The 20,012-nt window shown below is 40.8% G+C and overlaps 1 protein-coding gene across 14 annotated transcripts in view; it reads left to right on the forward strand.

Moving 5' to 3' along the window:
* Positions 1–16,910, forward strand: part of bent (projectin protein bent) — a 51,156-nt gene extending 34,246 nt beyond the window's left edge. For 13 of the 14 annotated variants that reach the window (XM_066299380.1, XM_066299390.1, XM_066299379.1 and 10 more), the window contains 17 exons: positions 348–1,661; positions 1,714–2,431; positions 2,867–3,612; positions 3,668–3,970; positions 4,020–4,298; positions 4,349–4,454; positions 4,506–4,711; positions 4,763–5,065; positions 5,115–5,272; positions 5,813–9,209; positions 9,495–10,664; positions 11,236–12,709; positions 12,765–12,991; positions 13,101–13,391; positions 13,449–14,114; positions 14,395–14,694; positions 15,791–16,910. In XM_066299380.1, coding sequence (XP_066155477.1) covers positions 348–1,661; positions 1,714–2,431; positions 2,867–3,612; positions 3,668–3,970; positions 4,020–4,298; positions 4,349–4,454; positions 4,506–4,711; positions 4,763–5,065; positions 5,115–5,272; positions 5,813–9,209; positions 9,495–10,664; positions 11,236–12,709; positions 12,765–12,991; positions 13,101–13,391; positions 13,449–14,114; positions 14,395–14,694; positions 15,791–16,425 — 12,293 coding nt within the window. In that variant the 3' untranslated portion in view covers positions 16,426–16,910. The other variant, XM_066299388.1, reaches the window with a different exon arrangement.
* The last annotated feature ends 3,102 nt before the right edge of the window (positions 16,911–20,012 follow it).

Genomic DNA, 20,012 nt, shown 5'->3' on the forward strand with positions numbered 1-20,012 from the left:
GAAAGGTGAAATATTATTTCCTCGGATTTTCGTTGTTAAAACTTCCAGTTGTCAGAAGTACGAAAAGGGTCATAGTCAAAACGTGCATATTTAGGAAATATGTGCAAATCGGTATATACAAATATCCAATAATATACAGGGTATTTCAATATTGTCATTTGTGATTTTTTGCGCAATCAGATTTATGACGAAATTTAGCGCTTTTTCAAAAAAATAATGAAGGTTTACTTGGTACCGCACTGTAATGTATTAAAAATCATTTTGAACTAACTTTTTTAGTTCGGAATATGTTAAAATTTTATTTTGTGTTTTGGGCGCAATTATTAACAAACATATTTGAATTTCAGATTTCGAGGTCACAGGTCTTACACCCAACCACGAATATAAATTCAGGGTATCCGCTGTAAACGCCGAAGGCGAATCAAAACCTCTGGAAGCAGAAGAGAGCATCATCGCCAAAAATCCGTTCGATGAACCAGGTCCACCCGGACATCTAAAAGCAACCGACTGGGATAAGGACCATGTGGACTTGGCCTGGACTCCTCCAAAAGAGGACGGAGGTGCCCCTGTTACTGGCTACATCATCGAAAAGAAAGACAAATTTGGAGATTGGGAAAAGGCTCTTGAGGTACCTGCTGATCAACTGAAGGCTACCGTGCCTGATCTAATCGAGGGTCAGCCGTACCAATTCCGTGTGAAAGCAGTTAACGCCGCGGGACCTGGAGATCCAAGCAATGAGACACCCACGATAATAGCTAAGGCACGCAACATGGCACCAAAAATAGACAGGACTAACTTGATTGAAATTAAAGTCCGCGCTGGTCAAGCCTTCGCCTATGACGTCAAAGTTAGTGGAGAACCTATGCCTACTACGAAATGGTTGCTTAAGGGTAAGGAAGTGAAATCAGGACCCAACTGCAAGGTACAACATGCTGACTACAACACTAAGATATCAGTCAAGAACGCTACAAGGAGCGACGGTGGTACCTACACAATTACCGCTGAAAACGACAATGGGAAAGATATTGCAGAAGTGGAAGTTACAGTCTTGGATGTGCCAAGCCCTCCAGGTGGTCCACTTAAAGTGTCAGATGTACACGCAAATGGATGCAAACTTAACTGGAGACCTCCAGCAGATGATGGTGGACAACCCGTCGAAAACTATGTTGTTGAAAAAATGGACGAAGCAAGCGGCCGCTGGGTTCCAGTAGGAGAAACTGATGGTCCGCAGACTTCCATGACAGTAGATGGTCTGGTACCTGGCCATAAATATAAATTCAGAGTGCGTGCTCAAAATCGCCAAGGCAAATCTGAGCCATTAACAACAGCTCAAGCTATCGAAGCTAAGAATCCATTCGATGAACCTGGCAAGACCAGCGCTCCTGAAATCGTCGATTATGATAGCAACTTTGTTGAACTCAAATGGGATCGCCCAGAAAGCGATGGAGGATCACCAATTACTGGTTATGTTATTGAAAAACGTGACAAATTCAATCCCAATTGGGAGAAGTGTGCTGAAGTCGACGGAGATGTTACCAGAGGAAAAGTTGATGACCTCATTGAGGGAACACCTTATGAGTTCAGGATTAGGGCCGTAAACAAAGCTGGTCCAGGAGAACCTAGTGATGCTTCTAAGATTCATGTAGCCAGACCTAAAAATCGTAAGTCATTTGCTTGCTTAATAAATCAAACAAACTAAAATTCATTTTTCAGTACCACCTAAAATTGACAGAAACTCCTTCTCAGACCTTAAGGTTAAAGTCGGACAATCCATTGAATTTAATGTTCCTATTATTGGAGAACCACCGCCATCCAAAGAATGGAAACACAAAGAAAACGTTTTGTTTGTTAGCGACCGAGTCAAGATCACCAATGAAGACTACCGGACCCAAATTAAGATCACCGACGCTCAAAGGGCTGACAGTGGTCCTTATACTCTCACAGTCAAGAATGTCAACGGGCGAGACACAGAAACTGTTAAAGTTACTGTTCTGGATGTTCCTACTCCCCCAGAAGGACCTTTGACAGCCGACAATGTCACCAAGAACTCCTTAAATCTACATTGGCGACCACCAAAAGACGATGGAGGCTCCGAAATTTCCCACTACCAAGTCGAGAAACTAGATACAGAAAATATGAGATGGGTACCCGTTGGAGAATCCGTTGGAACATCCATGAGGGTTCCCAATTTAACAGAGGGCCACGACTATCAGTTCAGAGTACGAGCTATTAATAAACAGGGAGAATCCGCACCTTTGACTACGCTGGAAAGCATTACAGCCAAAGATCCCTTCAGCAAGCCTGATAGGCCTGGAGCGCCTAAACCAACGGATTGGGACAAGGACCATGTGGATCTCGAATGGACTCCACCGAGGAAAGATGGAGGCGCTCCTATTACTGAATATATTATTGAAAAGAGACCAAAACATGGGTAAGTATTTATTTAATATACGAGGTGTTCCAGAAAAAGATGGGGGATATAGAGCAAATCAAATGATGAAGAGAACCTTGTTATAATGTTTTTTGAAAGTGCACTTATGGAAATATGATTTCTAAAGTTTTGGAACAAATGTACTGTTATGGTATAACAGAATGAGTTAATTCGATGATTAATTATAAATAATAAATAATTCGCTTATAATATTTATAAAATGCATATCCGCGAAAAACGCAGTCATTCATCAGTGGATCATAGGGAAAGAAGAATACTGTTTCGCTACGTGCATCGTCGATTGGACGCAATTAAGGGATACTTTAAAGGGATTAAAATTTTGTTCATAATTTGAGTTAATGCCACAAGAGCAACCCTTTTTTCCAAAACTCCTCATAGATAACTAACAAATGAGCTTCTATAATTCCTTTATAGAATCTGGGAAGAAGCGGTAAGAGTACCAGGAAACACCACAAAGGCAACTGCGCCCAACTTAACCGAGGGTGAAGAATATGAATTCCGAGTAATCGCCGTAAACAAAGGAGGCAACAGTGAACCCAGCGAAGCCTCTGTGCCTGTTATTGCCAAACCCAGATTTTTGGCCCCATCGTTCAATAAATCTTTACTTCAAGATATTACCATTAAAGTTGGTCAAAGGTTCGGATGGAACATTCCCATCGAGGCTGCCCCCAAACCTACAGCAAAATGGACCGTAAATGGCAAAGAAATCATTGCGGATGATCGCGTGGACTTTGCAGTTTTTAACAACAAATTGTCATTTGACGTTACTTCAGCCTTGCGTAGCGATACTGGGCGATACACTTTAACGCTCACAAATGATTCCGGTAGTTTCACCGCCTCAGCACAAGTTACGGTCTTGGATAAACCGGGACCGCCACAACCACCACTCGATGTGAGCTGTGTGACCAAAGAAAGCGCGAGAATTGCCTGGAAACCACCACTTGATGACGGCGGATCACCTATATTGCATTATGTAATCGAGAAAATGGACGTTTCACGAGGCACTTGGTCAGATGCTGGTATGTCTACCATACCTTCGCATGACATCACACGACTGATTCACAAGAAGGAGTATTATTTCCGTGTCAAGGCTGTTAATGCAGTTGGTGAATCTGAACCTTTGGAAACTACCAGGAGCATCATCGCTAAGAACGAATTTGGTAAGCATCATAAAGTTTATAATGATTAATGCGGCTTTAACATGTTCTCTTACAGATGAACCCAGTGCCCCTGGCAAACCAGCGATTACCGATTGGGATAGAGACCATGTAGATCTGGAATGGACTCCTCCTAAAAACGACGGTGGATCTCCTATTACAGGATACATTGTTCAAAAGAAAGAGAAAGGTAGTCCGTACTGGACCAATGCCGTCCACGTACCTGCAAAGAAGAATACTTGCACCGTGCCGGATTTAACTGAGGGCCAAGACTACGAGTTTAGAGTAATCGCAGCGAATACAGCGGGTCAGAGTGAACCTTCAGAACCATCTGATGTAGTCACTGCTAAAGCTAGATTCTGTAAGATTACATCATTTGTAAGAAGCTTGTATTATTGTACTCTCTTTAGTGGCTCCCAAGATCAAGACCCCGTTGAACGACATCCGCATTAAAGCGGGACTTATTCTGCACATTGACATTGATTTCATTGGAGAGCCCTGTCCGGAGGCCACGTGGACGGTGGGAAGCAAATCATTGGCTGCAGATGAACGCACAACTATTACTTCTATAGGGTATCACACTGTGATTCATACGGTTAATGCTAAGCGCTCAGATAGTGGCTTGTACCACCTTTTGATTAAAAATAATTCTGGTATCGACGAGGGTTCGTTCCAAGTTACCGTGCTTGGTAAGTATTACTGAAGAATTTCAAGATTTTCTTCTAATTATTATCTTTAGACCGCCCGGGACCTCCAGAAGGTCCTCTGGAATATGAAGAAGTTACCGCTCAGAGCGTAACGCTATCCTGGAAACCTCCAAAGGATAATGGAGGAAGCGAAATTACGTAAGTTGTCTGGATGAGTCGCATCAAAATGCGCAAGACTTAATTCTGCAGAGGCTTCGTGATTGAAAAACGAGACTTGACCCATGGCGGAGGATGGGTGCCTGCTGTGAACTACGTTAACCCCAAATATAACCACGCGGTTGTACCGAGACTTCTGGAAGGAACCAAATATGAGTTCAGAGTATTTGCTGAGAACTTACAGGGACGTTCCGATCCTTTGGAGACGGAAAAACCAGTTGTTGCTAAAAACCAATACGGTAGAGTTTTTCTATATAATTTGTGAAAAAACGATAACTGTCATTATATAGATGTACCTGGAAAACCGGGCAAGCCCGAGCTGGTTGACAGCGATAAAGACCACATTAAAATCAAATGGTCGGCACCTATTAGCAACGGTGGTTCACCTATTGTTGGGTATGACGTGGAACGCCGTGACCGCGCCACTGGTCGTTGGGTTAAATTGAACAAGGAACCAGTGAGAGGACAGGATTATTACGACGACAGAGTCCAAGAAGGACATGCGTACGAATACAGGGTTTCAGCAGTTAATGCGGCAGGAAATGGAAAACCCAGCGAGACTTCTAACGTATTTATCGCCAAGCCCATGAAAGGTAATGGATTTTTTAAATTTTACTTGGATTTATTTCGAGATTTGTGCAGAAAAACCAAAATTATGGTTGGACGGAATTATTGGGAGAAAGATCAAGGTGCGCGCAGGAGAGCCGATTAACATCGACATTCCTCTATCGGGAGCTCCAGCTCCATCTGTTGATTGGATCAAGAACAAACTGCAAATTCCTGAGAGCAGCAGAATATACGTAAGTACATACAGGGTGTTCGAAACCAACATTCCGATGGTTGAGCTCCAGAAGTGAACATCCTGTATACCGAGTGTCTCTAATAGATGACTCGCCATATAGGTTAAAAGGCGAGTACAATAAAATTTTCACATCAGGTATAATATATCAAAATGTATTAAAAATAAATTGAAGAGTCAAAACTTCCTTAGGAATATATAACCAACGGCTGAACTTCCTCCTTGCTTTATGATAAATTAAAATTTATATTTTCCTTTCCCTTACGTAACTTAATAATTTATAGGTAACAGCAATAACGGTAATAATTCTTAATTATTAATTATAACACGTTATTTTCGTTCTTCTTTATTGAAAATTCATAATTTGATTATTTGTTTTGAAGTTACCAAGAAGAGTCTGTTTCAGATTTCGATGACTTTTCCTTTGCCAAGGCATTTTTTAACTATAAAAGTGAATCAATTTTTAGAGACTCTCGGTATAATAAACTCCTCGAACTACCCGCCCTTGAAACTGGTATTTACTGAGAGATTGGGATTTCAGACTGAGACAAACAGCGAGCACACACGTCTCCGAGTGGAAGTATCTAACAGAGCGGATGCCGGAACCTACACAGTGAGAGCCAAAAACGAATTTGGGGCCGATGAGGCCGACATTGAAGTTATCGTGGTCGATAAACCGGGAATCCCTAAAGGACCCCTGCAGTATACATCTACAACTCAAGACACGATATCTCTTTCATGGAATCCCCCAGACGATGATGGAGGTGGTGACATAACTGGTTACATTGTGGAAATATCAGAATTTGGAAGCGACAGTTGGCGTCCATGCCCAGGAGTGTGCCCCCGACCATCTTTTACTGCCCGTGGACTCACCGAGGGCAAGAAATACGTGTTCAGAGTGCGTGCCGAGAATATCTATGGTGTGTCTGAGCCTCTGGAAGGAAAACCTGTTGTTGCCAAGTCGCCCTTCGATCCTCCAGGTCCTCCCAGCCAACCAGAAATTCTGGGTTATACCCCCAATTCCTGTTCGCTTAAGTGGAACCCACCTACATCGACTGGTGGCAAGCCTATTAGTGGATACATAGTCGAAAAACGTGAACGCGGAGGAGATTGGGTGAAGGTGAACAACTACCCCACACCAAATGCGCAATATACCGTGCAAGATTTGCGCGAAGGCAACAAATATGAATTTAGAGTCACTGCCGTTAATGAAGCGGGCCCTGGAGAACCTAGCAGACCTACCGAACCTATTATTGCTCAACATCAAAGATTTGCCCCATCTACTCCTGAGCCACCAAAAGCTGATAGAATAACTAAGGACAGCGTTACGCTTTCTTGGAGAACGCCGAAGAGCGATGGAGGATCCAAACTTAGGGGGTATATTCTCCAACAACGCCCTAAGGGATCTGAAAACTGGACTGATGTTAACACAGTCCCAATTAACGACACAGTTTATACAGTTCCTAAGTTGACTGAAGGCGAGGAATACCAATTCCGAGTAATTGCGGTTAATGATGTTGGTAACTCTGAGCCCAGCAGACCCAGCGCACCCATTTTGATCGAGGAGCAGCCTAATAAGCCTTGTATGGACTTGGGAGGAGTGCGTGATATCACCGTGAGAGCCGGAGAAGACTTTAGTATTCACGTGCCCTACATTGGCTTCCCCAAACCTACAGCCTCCTGGTTTGCTAATGATAAGCTCTTGGACGAATCGGACAGTCGTGTCTTTCCGCAATTGGCTGATGATTATGCCAGTATTATTGTGAAGAACTCGAAGCGATCAGATACCGGACAATACCGACTACAATTGAAAAACCCATCAGGTTTCGATACTGCTACCATCAATGTGAAGGTCCTTGACAGGCCCGGACCTCCAGAGAACTTGAGGGCTGATGAATTTGCTGGTGACGCGCTTACGCTTTATTGGCAACCTCCAAAAGATAATGGTGGAGCTGATGTTACTAACTATATCGTTGAAAAGAAAGATGCAAAGTCTTCAACATGGACTAAGGTCAGCGGTTACGTTACCGTGCCTTTCGTGAGAATTCGTAATTTGACTTTGGGCAAAGAATACGACTTTAGAGTGATTGCTGAAAATCAGTATGGACAGTCAGAGCCCGCAGTTACTTCCGAGCCAATCCGTGCCAGACATCCATTTGACCCTCCAGGACCACCAGGAACACCACGAGGAATTGACAGCAGCGAGGATTCTATTACTATTCAATGGACAAAACCACGTCATGATGGTGGATCTCCGATAACTGGATATGTGGTTGAGAAGCGTCTCATTACTGAAGATAAATGGACTAAAGCCTCTCATGCACTTATACCAGACTTGGATTTGAAAGTCATCAACTTAATAGAAAACCATGAATATGAGTTCAGGGTTGCTGCAGTCAATGCTGCTGGCCAAGGTCCTTGGAGTTCAGCGTCTGACGCCATTTGTGCCAGAGCACCTCCTTCAGCACCACGAATTACCTCAGATTTGAGCATTCGAGATATTATCGTTATTGCAGGAGAAGAACTGAGAATTACAGTTCCATATGTCGCTACTCCCAAGCCCAAAGAGACATGGACCATTAATGGGAACGAAATTAGCGGGGATGATAGAATTAAAATGGAGACTAACGATATAGCCTCTATTTTCTATAACAAAAGTGCTAAACGCTCAGATACAGGCAGCTACACTATTAAACTTACCAACTCTATGGGATCGGACTCAGCTTCTTGTAGAGTCTTGGTAGTGGATAGGCCACAACCTCCACAAGGTCCCCTAGATATATCCGACGTAACTCCTGACAACTGTTCTTTGGCGTGGAGACCTCCATTAGATGATGGTGGTTCACCTATAACAAACTATATAGTAGAAAAGTTAGATCCTAGCGGCATTTGGATGAAAGTAAGCAGCTTTGTGCGTAGTACCCATTATGATGTAATGAGTCTTGAGCCTAACAAGAAATACAGCTTCAGAATCAGAGCTGAAAATCAGTATGGTATTAGCGACCCGTTAGAAAGCGCTGAACCAGTGATAGCGAAATATCCGTTCACTATCCCAGAACCACCAGGACCACCTCGTGTCATCGACTGGGACAGTAATACCATTAACTTGGTGTGGGACAAACCGGCCCATGATGGTGGGTCGAGAATTCAAGGCTATAAACTTGAATACAGAGATGTGCGTGATACTCATTGGGTCAGCGCTAGTGACTATTTAATCAAAGATAATAAATTTGACCTATACAATATGGTAACTGGGCAAGAGTATGAATTCAGAGTTAGGGCTAAGAACGCGGCTGGTTTTAGTAAGCCTTCGGCATCATCTTCAAGATTCAAGTTGAAGGGCAAATTCAATATCCCATCTCCTCCTCGCGACCCTAAGGTGGTCAACGTAGGCAAAGGGTATGTGGATCTTACTTGGGAACCTCCAAGCTCAGATGGTGGTTCTAGAATCACTGGCTACCTTATCGAAAAGCGAGAAATCGGAAGTCCTATATGGACCAAATGCAACGACTACAATGTCACCGATACTAATTACACAGTTTTAAGTTTGAAAGATGGCTGCGAGTATGAATTTAGAATCTCTGCTCTTAATGCCGCAGGAAAGAGTGAACCTAGCAGTGTTACTGCTCCAGTTAAAGTATGCGAAGTACTAGGAGGAGAAAAACCGGAATGGCTCAGAAGACTGCAAAACACATCTGCTCCTCTGGGAAAAACTGTTTCATTGGAGTGTGAGGCGACTGGAAAACCGGAGCCAACCTTTAGGTGGCTCAAGAATGGAAGAGAGATACAATTGGGAGGCAGATTTAGGCTTGAGACCAAAGGAGGCACTGCGTGGCTTCATATTTCTGACCTTTTGGATGTAGATGGAGGCGATTATACCTGTGAGGCCAGCAACTCTTTGGGAGCTGTTACCACCACGGCACAACTTAAAATCGGAAGTAAGTATATAGTATATGAAATAAACGGAAAGATAGTAGATTAAATGGGAAAAAATATAGAATTTTATAGAATTTTCCATATCTTGAATATTACCGCGAGAAGAACATAAATTTAAAAGGCTGACAAATTTGGAATTATTCCTTCTCATGTTTCTAACTTCCATTTTCTTAATCTTTCTTGTCTGGATTTCTCAGCTATTTCTCATTATCGCAAAATCTATATCTTCTGTAATTTCCAAGATTATTAACCCTGCATGAAAATGTTTCAAAAATAATTCTTTTTAGATCCTCCTAGAATTGAACGCCTCCCTGGTGACCTGTATCTTGCCGAAGGCGACAACACCAAGATCAAGATTTACTATTCTGGTGATCAACCACTGGATGTCGTTCTCAGTAAAGATGGAAAAGTCATTGATGACGATTCCCATATTAGATTCACAGTATTTGACGACTACATTATTATCTTTATCAAAGACATTAAGAAAACTGACGCTGGCACTTATAATTTAACAGTCAAAAACGATAGTGGTAGTGCCTCAGGCAACTTCCCAGTATACATCACTGGTCTACCAGGCCCACCAAATGGACCTCTAGAAACTACTGATATTACCAAACACACCTGCACACTGTCCTGGAAACCTCCAAGCTACGACGGAGGATTACGTGTAACCCATTACGTGGTAGAACGCAAAGACATCAGCGGCACCCACTGGATAACCGTATCCAGTTCCTGCAGAGACACCACTTTCACAGTCCAAGGATTGACGGAAGGCCAGGAATACCTGTTTAGGGTCATGGCAGTGAATGACAATGGAATGGGACCTCCTCTAGAGGGAGTGAACCCCGTGAGAGCTAAAGCTCCATTTGATCCTCCATCACCACCTGGAATCCCAGTTGTCACCCAAGTAGGAGGAGATTTTGTTAATCTTGAATGGACTAAACCAGAAAATGATGGCGGAGCCAGAGTTCAAGGCTACTGGATCGATAAACGTGAAGTTGGCCAACTAGCATGGCAACGTGTTAATGTCGCCATATGCCTTCCGACTCAGATAAACATTTCAAACCTCATCGAAGGACGCCAATATGAGTTCAGGGTGTTCGCTCAAAACATCGCAGGCCTCTCCGAGCCTTCCTCAGCCTCAACTTCAGTCACAATTAAAGATCCCAAAGCACCCACACCACCGGAAATTGTCAAACCTCTCAAGAATGCTCAAAGCATCCAGAACCACAACGCTAAGTTTGAGTGCACTATTACCGGAGTACCAGCTCCTACCATCACGTGGTACAAGGGCGCTCGAGAGATTACCAATGGTTCCAGGTACCATATATACAGCGAGGGAGAGGTGCACCATCTGGTTATTCATGATGTGTTCGGGGAAGATGCTGACGAATATGTTTGCAGAGCTTCCAATAAAGCTGGAGTGAAATCTACTAGAGCTGAGTTGTTAATAATGAGTAAGTGTACAAGAGGTGGCCTTAACTTGATAAGTTTTGTGATACTGTGGAGAGGATTTTGGTTAAATTAGAAAATCATGTTAAACAATGAACACCATAGTACAATACCGCGTTTTATGAGTTATTTCAGGAATTTTTAACGCCGAGATATCGCATTATGATTCATCCTGAATGTAAAATTACTAAAAAAATTTAAGTTTTACTAAAAACCTATTAATATATTTTGTATTTAATATTTACTCGAAAATCTTTTAGTTATCCAGATAAAGGAGCAACCAGGGCATTTTATCTCAGACACTTCAAATATTTCTATAAATATGGAACTAGATTTTTGCCCAAACCGTTTTTTTTTTTCATTTTTTGTGTTTGTTTTTCACTTTGATACTTCGATTAACTCAGAAAATGACAGAGAAAATGACTCAAAAATGAACTTTAGAAGAGCTCGGGGTGTTCCGTTAGGAAAAACAATAAATTCCAAAAAAAATGTTTTTAATTCCGACCGATCTACAGTAAAACGAAATTTTCTCAAAATTTTTAAAAACTGAAATCTAAATAAAACTCTTTCTTTTAGCTGCACCTAAACTGAACATTCCACCACGATTCCGTGATAGCGCCTATTTTGACAAAGGTGAGAACGTCATTATCAAAATTCCGTTCACTGGATTCCCGAAGCCCAAAATCACATGGGTCCGAGAGGGAGAAGTAATCGAATCTGGCGGACACTACCACGTGGAAGTAAAGGACAGACATGCCATCTTAACAATCAGAGATGCTAGTAAGCTGGACAGTGGCCCATACAGAATAACCGCTGAGAATGAACTTGGACAAGACACTGCGATTATTAAGATCCAAATTGCTGATCGTCCAGATCCCCCAAGATTCCCTGTTATCGACAATATTGGAACAGACTCGCTGGCTTTATCTTGGAAAGCACCTGTTTGGGATGGTGGTAGCAACATTACCAATTACATGGTCGAGAGACGAGAACACCCATTATCCACCTGGATTCGGGTTGGAAATACTAGACTTACAACAATGGCCGTAAGTGGATTAACTCCAGGACACCAATACGAATTTAGAATTTATGCAGAGAACATTTACGGAAGATCCGATGCGTCCGAAGTGAGCACTTTGGTGAGCATGAAAGACACCACCAAAAAGAAAGAAGAAAAGAGGAAGTGCGAAGTTGATGAAACTGGTAAAAAGATACGCGAGTCTCACAAAGAACCCATCAAAGACTACGACAACTACGTATTCGATATTTACTCCAAGTTTGTGCCTCAACCTGTTGAAATCAAAACAAGGAGTGTTTACGATGACTATGACATCCTTGAGGAAATTGGAACTGGTGCATTTGGGGTAGTCCATCGTTGCCGCGAAAGAAAGACAGGAAACATCTTCGCCGCCAAATTTATCCCAGTTTCCCACGCTATGGAAAAGGAACTAATTCGCAAAGAAATAGACATCATGAACCAACTCCACCATCCCAAACTCATCAACTTACATGACGCTTTCGAAGACGATGATGAAATGGTGCTCATCTACGAATTCCTATCTGGAGGAGAGTTATTCGAGCGCATCACGGCTGAGGGCTACAACATGTCTGAAGCTGAAGTCATCAACTACATGAGACAAATTTGTGAAGGTATTAAACACATGCATGAAAAGAACATCATCCACTTGGATATCAAACCTGAAAACATCATGTGTCAAACCAAGAAAGGCAGCAATATTAAGCTTATCGATTTCGGGCTGGCAACCAAATTAGACCCTAACGAAGTTGTGAAGATTTCTACTGGAACCGCCGAATTTGCTGCTCCTGAAATCGTTGAACGCGAACCTGTTGGCTTCTACACGGACATGTGGGCTGTAGGAGTACTGGCTTATGTACTGCTCAGTGGACTTTCACCTTTTGCTGGAGAAAACGATATTGAAACTTTAAAGAATGTTAAAGCGTGTGATTGGGACTTCGATGAAGAAGCTTTTGCTAATGTTTCAGAGGAAGGAAAGGACTTTATCAGGAGGTTATTGATCAAGAACAAAGAGTGAGTCCTTTTCTATATGCATGTGATTTGATTGCTGCAATGTAATCATTTATAGGAAGAGGATGACCGCCCAAGAATGCTTGTTGCACGCTTGGTTGGTTGGAGACCACAGTGACAGGAACAAGACCATTGACCAGTCCAGATACCTCAGCTTGCGAGACAGAATTCGGGCCAAATATGACGCCTGGGATTCCTTCGCTCTTCCTATTGGCCGCCTTTCAGAATACTCTTCATTGCGCAAATTGCTAATCGACAAATACAAAATTCACGACACGTACTTCGGTAAGATGCCAAATTCAGATTTCATTAATTTCATCTATAAATAATTTTATGGATTTTCTTTTATTTTATTTAACAATTTTATAAGCTTCAAATGAAAAATTTTACACAGATCGCAGGCAGGCAGCTCCAAGATTCGTCATCAAACCCCAAAGCGCTTTCTGCTATGAGGGACAGAGCGTTAAATTTTACTGTAGAGTCATTGGTTGTGCCACGCCCACCGTCACTTGGTACCACAACAATGTGGAACTACGGCAGAGCGTGAAATTCATGAAGCGATACTCTGGAGATGATTACTACTTTGTCATTAACAGAGCCAAGTTACAGGATCGTGGAGAATATATTATCAGAGCCGAGAATCACTATGGAGCTACAGAAGAGGTTGTTTTCCTAAACGTGCAACGTAAGTTCCTTATTTTATGAGATTTCAATTAAAAAAAAAAACAAATGATTTTTTTAGCATTACCAACAGTAGTCCCGGAATACAAACCCGAGGCACCTCAAGTAAGAAGGCGAGAGCCTCTGCCATACACCTTCTGGCAAGAGGAGCAAGAATGCGCACCCAGTTTCACATTCTTGCTCAGACCTCGTGTCATGCAGGAACGCGACACTTGTAAATTATTGTGCTGCCTTAGTGGCAAACCATTCCCCACAGTGAAATGGTACAAGGACAAACGAGAACTCAGCAAATATGAATATTCAATGTCACATTCTGATGGAGTTATTACCATGGAAATATCCGGATGCAGGCCATCAGATTCCGGCAAATACACCTGCATCGCCACAAACAAACACGGCCAGGACGAGACTTCTTGCGTTGTAATTGTTGAAGGAGTGACCAGTACCGAAGAACAAACCAAAATGGCTGAGAAGATATTGCATTCTGGAGATAGGAAATATATTGAGAATCCTATTAAGCCAGCTCCAATTCCTGTTACCATAAAGAAACAAGTGACCAAACCTGCCCCTCTTCAACCCCGTTCAGCCAACGCCAGCACAAACAGTTTGGCCCATTCCGCATCTAATTTGAGCGTAGATGGGGACAAAAAATCTCCTAGGAAATATGGCCGTCTGGATTCCACAGGAAGCCCTAACAGATCCAGGAGTGCTACAAAAGAACTTGCACGTAAGTCCTGACATTCATGGTGTTTCTCGCTTTTATTTATTTGTATTTTTTTAGCAAAATAATTTGATGCCCCAAAGGCATCGTACAAGTTTTTACGCCTAAATTAGCCCTTTGCATCGCTTATTAGTCCATTGCGCAACATCCCGGCATCTAGCAAGTCAACGCTCGCGCATGCTCCTTTACTGTTTACCATGTGTGTTCGGCCCTCTTTAACATTCCATTCCATTTCGTTCACTTGCCATCGCACCAACGGGAAATTAATTTATTTTGTGTCTATCAGTTCCTCCAGATTCGACAATGGGTCCCCCACAATTCTCGAAAGGACTTAATGATTTGACAGTAAACGATGGCGACAGTTTGACTTTAACTGCTCACGTACAGGGTGATCCCGAGCCTCAAGTTGTCTGGACCAAAGACGGAAAACCACTTAGTTCGTCTGAAGTAATTGATCTCAAATATAAGAATGGAATTGCCAAGTTGCACATAAACGAAGTATATCCTGAAGACGAGGGACAATACGTTTGCAAGGCTACTAATTCAATGGGAGCGGCTGAGACTAATTGCAAGCTTAGTATTAAAAGTAAGTATAAGTAAATATCTCGGTTTGATTAGTAAAAACAATAAGCGTAACTAATAATAAATCAATAGTTCTATATGTGATGGGGCATTGTTTAGTTGGCAGAAGAAATTCGAGGTCAAGCAATGACGAAATATCGGTTTGCTGTGGCTCGTTAGACCTACGGTATTTTTGAGAACTTTGCCGAAAATTTTCTCTTTCAGGAATTTCATGCTATAGGCAGAAAAAAGGAAAAAATGGTCCAAAATTGCTTCATTAAAAAAATTTCGACAATCAAATTCGAAAATTCAAAAATTCAAAAATATACATTTTTTCAAAACACTTTGATACATTTCAATGAAATTTCGAAAACATTATTAGCTACCGAAGGCGCATAATTTATATCAGCACATCATTGCAAATTTTTGAAGCAAAAAAAAATCACCGGTTTTTCAAAAAATAGAAACTAATTTCGAATTCATTGTTCAGCTGACTGTGAAAATAGATCTCCAATTTTTCCATAAGATGCACCGTTTTCGAATAAAAGAAATTATGTGCATTTTTTTCCAAACAACCAGATGCGTGTTTTTTTCCATATATACTGGATGACGTATTGATATCGTAATGCTTTAACATCTTGCATTTCCTTAATGAATCGTTTTTGGAATATAATCGATACAGGGTGATTCAAAAGTGGTCACTTCAGGGGGTTGACATTGTTTTAAGATAAAAAAATCCAACTATCCAAACAATCGTCATCGGAACTATAGTTCTGAAGATGCCAGTTGCTAAAATTTTATTGATACCACTCTCGTTTTCCTCAAATTCAAAATACATTTGTTTTTAGAAATATCCAATGGCATATTAGTACGAGCGTCACTGGTACAACTAAAAGTTAAAAAAAATTTTTAGCACATGCGCATTCCATAAGGATTGACATTTACAAATTTTCCTTAGCGCATCTCATATTTACTGAGACATCGCACTTTGACGCACTAATGAGCAACCCTGTATATATCGTACAACTAATCTATCGAAATTTGACTAAATTGCGGTGACTGTAATTATTTTGTAATTATGAAAAATATCTTCAAGACTCTACGTTTTATGTCTGTTTTAGTATTGTCAAATCAAACAAATGGTAAAAAGAAAACTGAAGACAAACCCCCGACGATAGTAAGCCATTTAGAATCAGCATTTGTAAAAGACACGGAACCAGTAACCATTTCCTGTCGTATAATCGGAGCCGATAAATTCGACGTAATTTGGTTGCACAACAACAAAGAAATCAAGCCCAGCAAGGACTTCCAATACGTGAACGAAGCCAACATCTACAAGCTGATAATAGCCGAGATTTATCCCGAAGATTCGGGAGTGTACACTTGCGAGGCGTTCAACGATGCTGGAGAGAGCTTCAGCAGTTGTACGATAAACGTCATGGTTCCCGGGGAACAGCCCAAGAGTCCTGTTTTCAAAACATTCCCGATTTCCGCCACGGTATCAGAAAACGAAATAGCTACGTTCGTCGCTGAGACTGAAGAAGAACCTTTGCAAATTAGCTGGCTGAAGGACGGCAAACAAATTAAAGAAAGCAGTGCCAAATACAAGTTTACCGCGGACGGAAAACGATACACATTGCAAATTGTATCATGCGACTCGAATGATATCGGGCAATACCAAGCCAAAGCCATCGGCAAAAAGGGAGAAACCTTCGCCGCGTTCTCCCTTAATGTTGTTCCAGCTGGTCAGCTCTAAGTGCTCTGACTGCCCAAAAACGCTAGCAAATTAACGACGAACGACTTGCTCCATTTGTTACTTATTATTATTTGTATAAATAATGTTTATTTATAAGAATTTTGTATCCACTGCTCTGCCAGGGGGAAAGAATCGCTTGCTTAAGGCTTCGACTTGTCGCTGCCTTAGCATCCTCAAACTTACCATCTTTAACGTACGGCAGCTACGGGGACGGTCTTCGGCGAGTTATTTTTTGTCTCTCAGGCAGGCGCCAAATGCACTTTTCGTTGTTTCCGAACTAGGAGCAAAATTATCGATTCTTTTTTGGTTTAAAATGAATGAGAAGAGATTATTTATTTCAGTGTGAAAGTGCTTAAGCCATATTTTCATTACGCCATCGTTGTTCAGTATTTAAGTTTCATTACACATAAAATGCGTTATCGCTTGTGCAAAGCCATACCAGAAAATTGTATCATATTATGTAAAATATAAATCTATAATTTTTATTTACTTCATTTGTCAAAAATCCTATTAGTCTAACCCCTTACGAAAACAAGGCGTCAAAATAAAAACAAATAAAAATCAGTCTGTCCTAAAGCAATCGAAACGGCAACATGTTGAAAATCTATTCCCTGCTCTCAGCACTCGCGGACTCCCCAAAATCAGAGGCACCTCCTCTTCGATTTAGGCGTCTGGACACGGTCAGCCCGTCAACGCTCCCTCGCTCTTGCCCCAGAAACCCAGCTTCTCGGTTACTACCACGCCTCTGCTGCTCGATTTGAGCAGAATTTAACAACCAAAAAGGTCTGTTTTCTCTGGGCCATTGGTTCAATCTATTCACTAACGCCACATCTCCTCTAGCGTCAGTAGGGATTTTCGGAGTGGAAAGAGAAGACCCGTCTTCTCCCACTCTGTTTGCAATGCCTCCGGCAATGTTGTTGTCCGCATTCTGGGTGTCAGAAACGCCTCCAAACCTGCTGGCCAGCTCTGGATATCCTTTAACGCTGGAACCTGCGTATGTTGGACGTTGAGCCATAGAAAGGGTCGCGAGACAGAGAAAGATGGCGGACAAATATAGCTGAAAATAAAATAATGATTTAGTTGTTAAAACTCTCATAAATGCCATCGTCACAAAAACATAACTTGAACTTGTTGAACCCGAGCTGATATTCACCGTCAAATAAATGACCGAGCTTTAATGTATGAAACGAAATTGTATCACTATTTAACAAGGGTTAAGAACAAAACCACCACTTACGCGTTATGCGAAATGAGGAGGTACTTACCATTTTTAATAGTGCCTACTTAAAGGTCGTCACTGCAAACCAAGAGATACGGCAACAATTAAGACAACCGGTAACCCACTGCTGGTCTTGACCAAGATCAAAACACGACTGATTATCAACGAAGCCAAGATTCCACTTACAAAGGAAGTACGAAATTACCAAGAAATTCTAAAAGTGGACAATGAATACGCTTCGTCATTGCAAGGAAAATCCTAAAGTCTTGTTTTTAAATTGTATGCGGAATTTTCATGATGGTTTGGATTAGGGGGAAAAGTCCCTTTGCTTGTTTAACGAATCCGATAAGTCATATTTATGATAATAACTGTTGTGATGACCTGTTTTCGACCGCTCGCCGCATTATTTTATGCAAATATCGAAACGGGATTCCACTGTTGTGGTATACAACAATCGCAATAATAAAGATTCAACTTACTAAATATATTTAAAATAACTCATGGTAAGGTAAATTTGATTGCGCAAGTTATTAAAAGTAAAATATCTCAATGAGTCAGTTCGCCATAAAATTTTGCCCTTTGATGCAAAAGACTTGCCTGACGGGCCAAACTCCGTCCATATACAGTTAGGTGCAGAACTGAGTCAATACTTAGAAAATTCGTATTAATGGTGGCATAAACAAAATATCTAACAAGTATTCAAAGGAAGTCTTTTATTTTCAAAAAGTACATTAACATTAACGTTAAAACCATACAAAACATTTGCCGAAAATAAATGGGGTACATCAAATAATCCTAAATAACATTGTCGAGCAATATTGGCATATTTTATGATCCAGAAAAATAAAAGAAGTTATTTATTTATAAGCCATTCCACTGCTTAAAAAAAACCGTGAGTAAAAAAAGTAGTATTCTCAACTCTGGACCTTTATAAAGAGAAGAGTAGTTGTGTTAATTTTCTCAAATTATTTTTGTAGAGCTCACAGTAGGAATCCCAATAAGTTACTGAAAAGCTTTGGACATTGTTTTAAATACATCCTAAATTTTTTTATAAATAAATATGTAAATACCTCATTATTTAAATTACTAACTGACTTTCAGCCAGTAAAACTCTTTGCTTTAAAAAAATACAACTTCTGTTTTGATTGAAGGTCTTGCCTTCAAATGAACAACTAGTCCATTCTGCAGTTCAGACAATTAGGGCATTGTAAAGGTTCAGGGAGAAACTATTGCTGGGAACTTATGTTTTTGAATTACAGAGTTCATTTCTGTTACATATAAAGTTGAAACAAATTTAGACCCTACAAAAAAAAGTATCTAGGCTTTTTCCTAAACTTATTCTGATTCTGAAACACCATGCTATGTTCGTGATTTTCTAAAGTGATGTTACTAACACAGATCCTTCGTTAAGTGATTGAGGCAAGTTTACAAAAGTCCCGTAATAACGAAACACATTAATTCCATAAACTGATAGAAACTGGTCAGTTAATAGGGATAGCATTAAGGTGTAAAAGGTGAGCATTCTGCTCTTTTGTGTGTGTCTAGTTAACTAGTTTGTAGCCACAGGAACGTAAACTAAGACACATTCTATCTAACGTGTAGATAATGATAATTAAGAGTGTTACTGTATTGAAATCGAACAATGTTAGAAATTGAAACTGCATGGGATAAGCTTTGCCTGTTCAAAAATGCAGAGGTTCGTATATTGCCCACGGTTTCTGCGAGAGTACATTCAGGATAATGTAAATAATTCAGTTAAACATAGATGTTCTTTCATTTTAAGTAACCATATGGTTTAGACATTGTCACAAGACAGACATACCAATGACATATCTGGGAGTCGTTCAGAAATTGCACATGGGTGTGAATGAGATCTTCGGTTGTTTAGTACCATTGAAAAGAAATGAGCCCGAACGACGCTTTTTCTGGCAATTTTTCGAAGTCCTTGAGCAATCTATGTGCTCCTATCGTTTAATTCTGTCAATAAACTCATTATTTATTTAGTGTACTAAATAAAAACAATAAGATACTTATCACTCAATTGCACCACCCTGTATATTAATTTCCTGAGTGGCCACCTCAATTATTTACATAAACAAGAAAAGTGCGATTTTTATTCCAACAAATAATTTGAGGTTATCAACATTCAAGACAGTAAAAAATGCTTTTCTTTAAAACTGAATCGGGGGTAGGTATGTCGTTTATTTAAACAAAATCAATAGAAAGCCGTGTATAGTTACTTACGTGGTTTAGAGTATAATATACACACTGTACAATGAATGTAAGAGAAATATTTAAACAATAAATTATGAGAGAATTTTGCAGGTAAATTAACTGACAAAACCGCCAAAACTGACAAATGATCATT

Source organism: Euwallacea fornicatus, chromosome 33 (genome assembly GCF_040115645.1).
Source record: "Euwallacea fornicatus isolate EFF26 chromosome 33, ASM4011564v1, whole genome shotgun sequence".
NCBI lineage: Eukaryota > Metazoa > Arthropoda > Insecta > Coleoptera > Curculionidae > Euwallacea > Euwallacea fornicatus.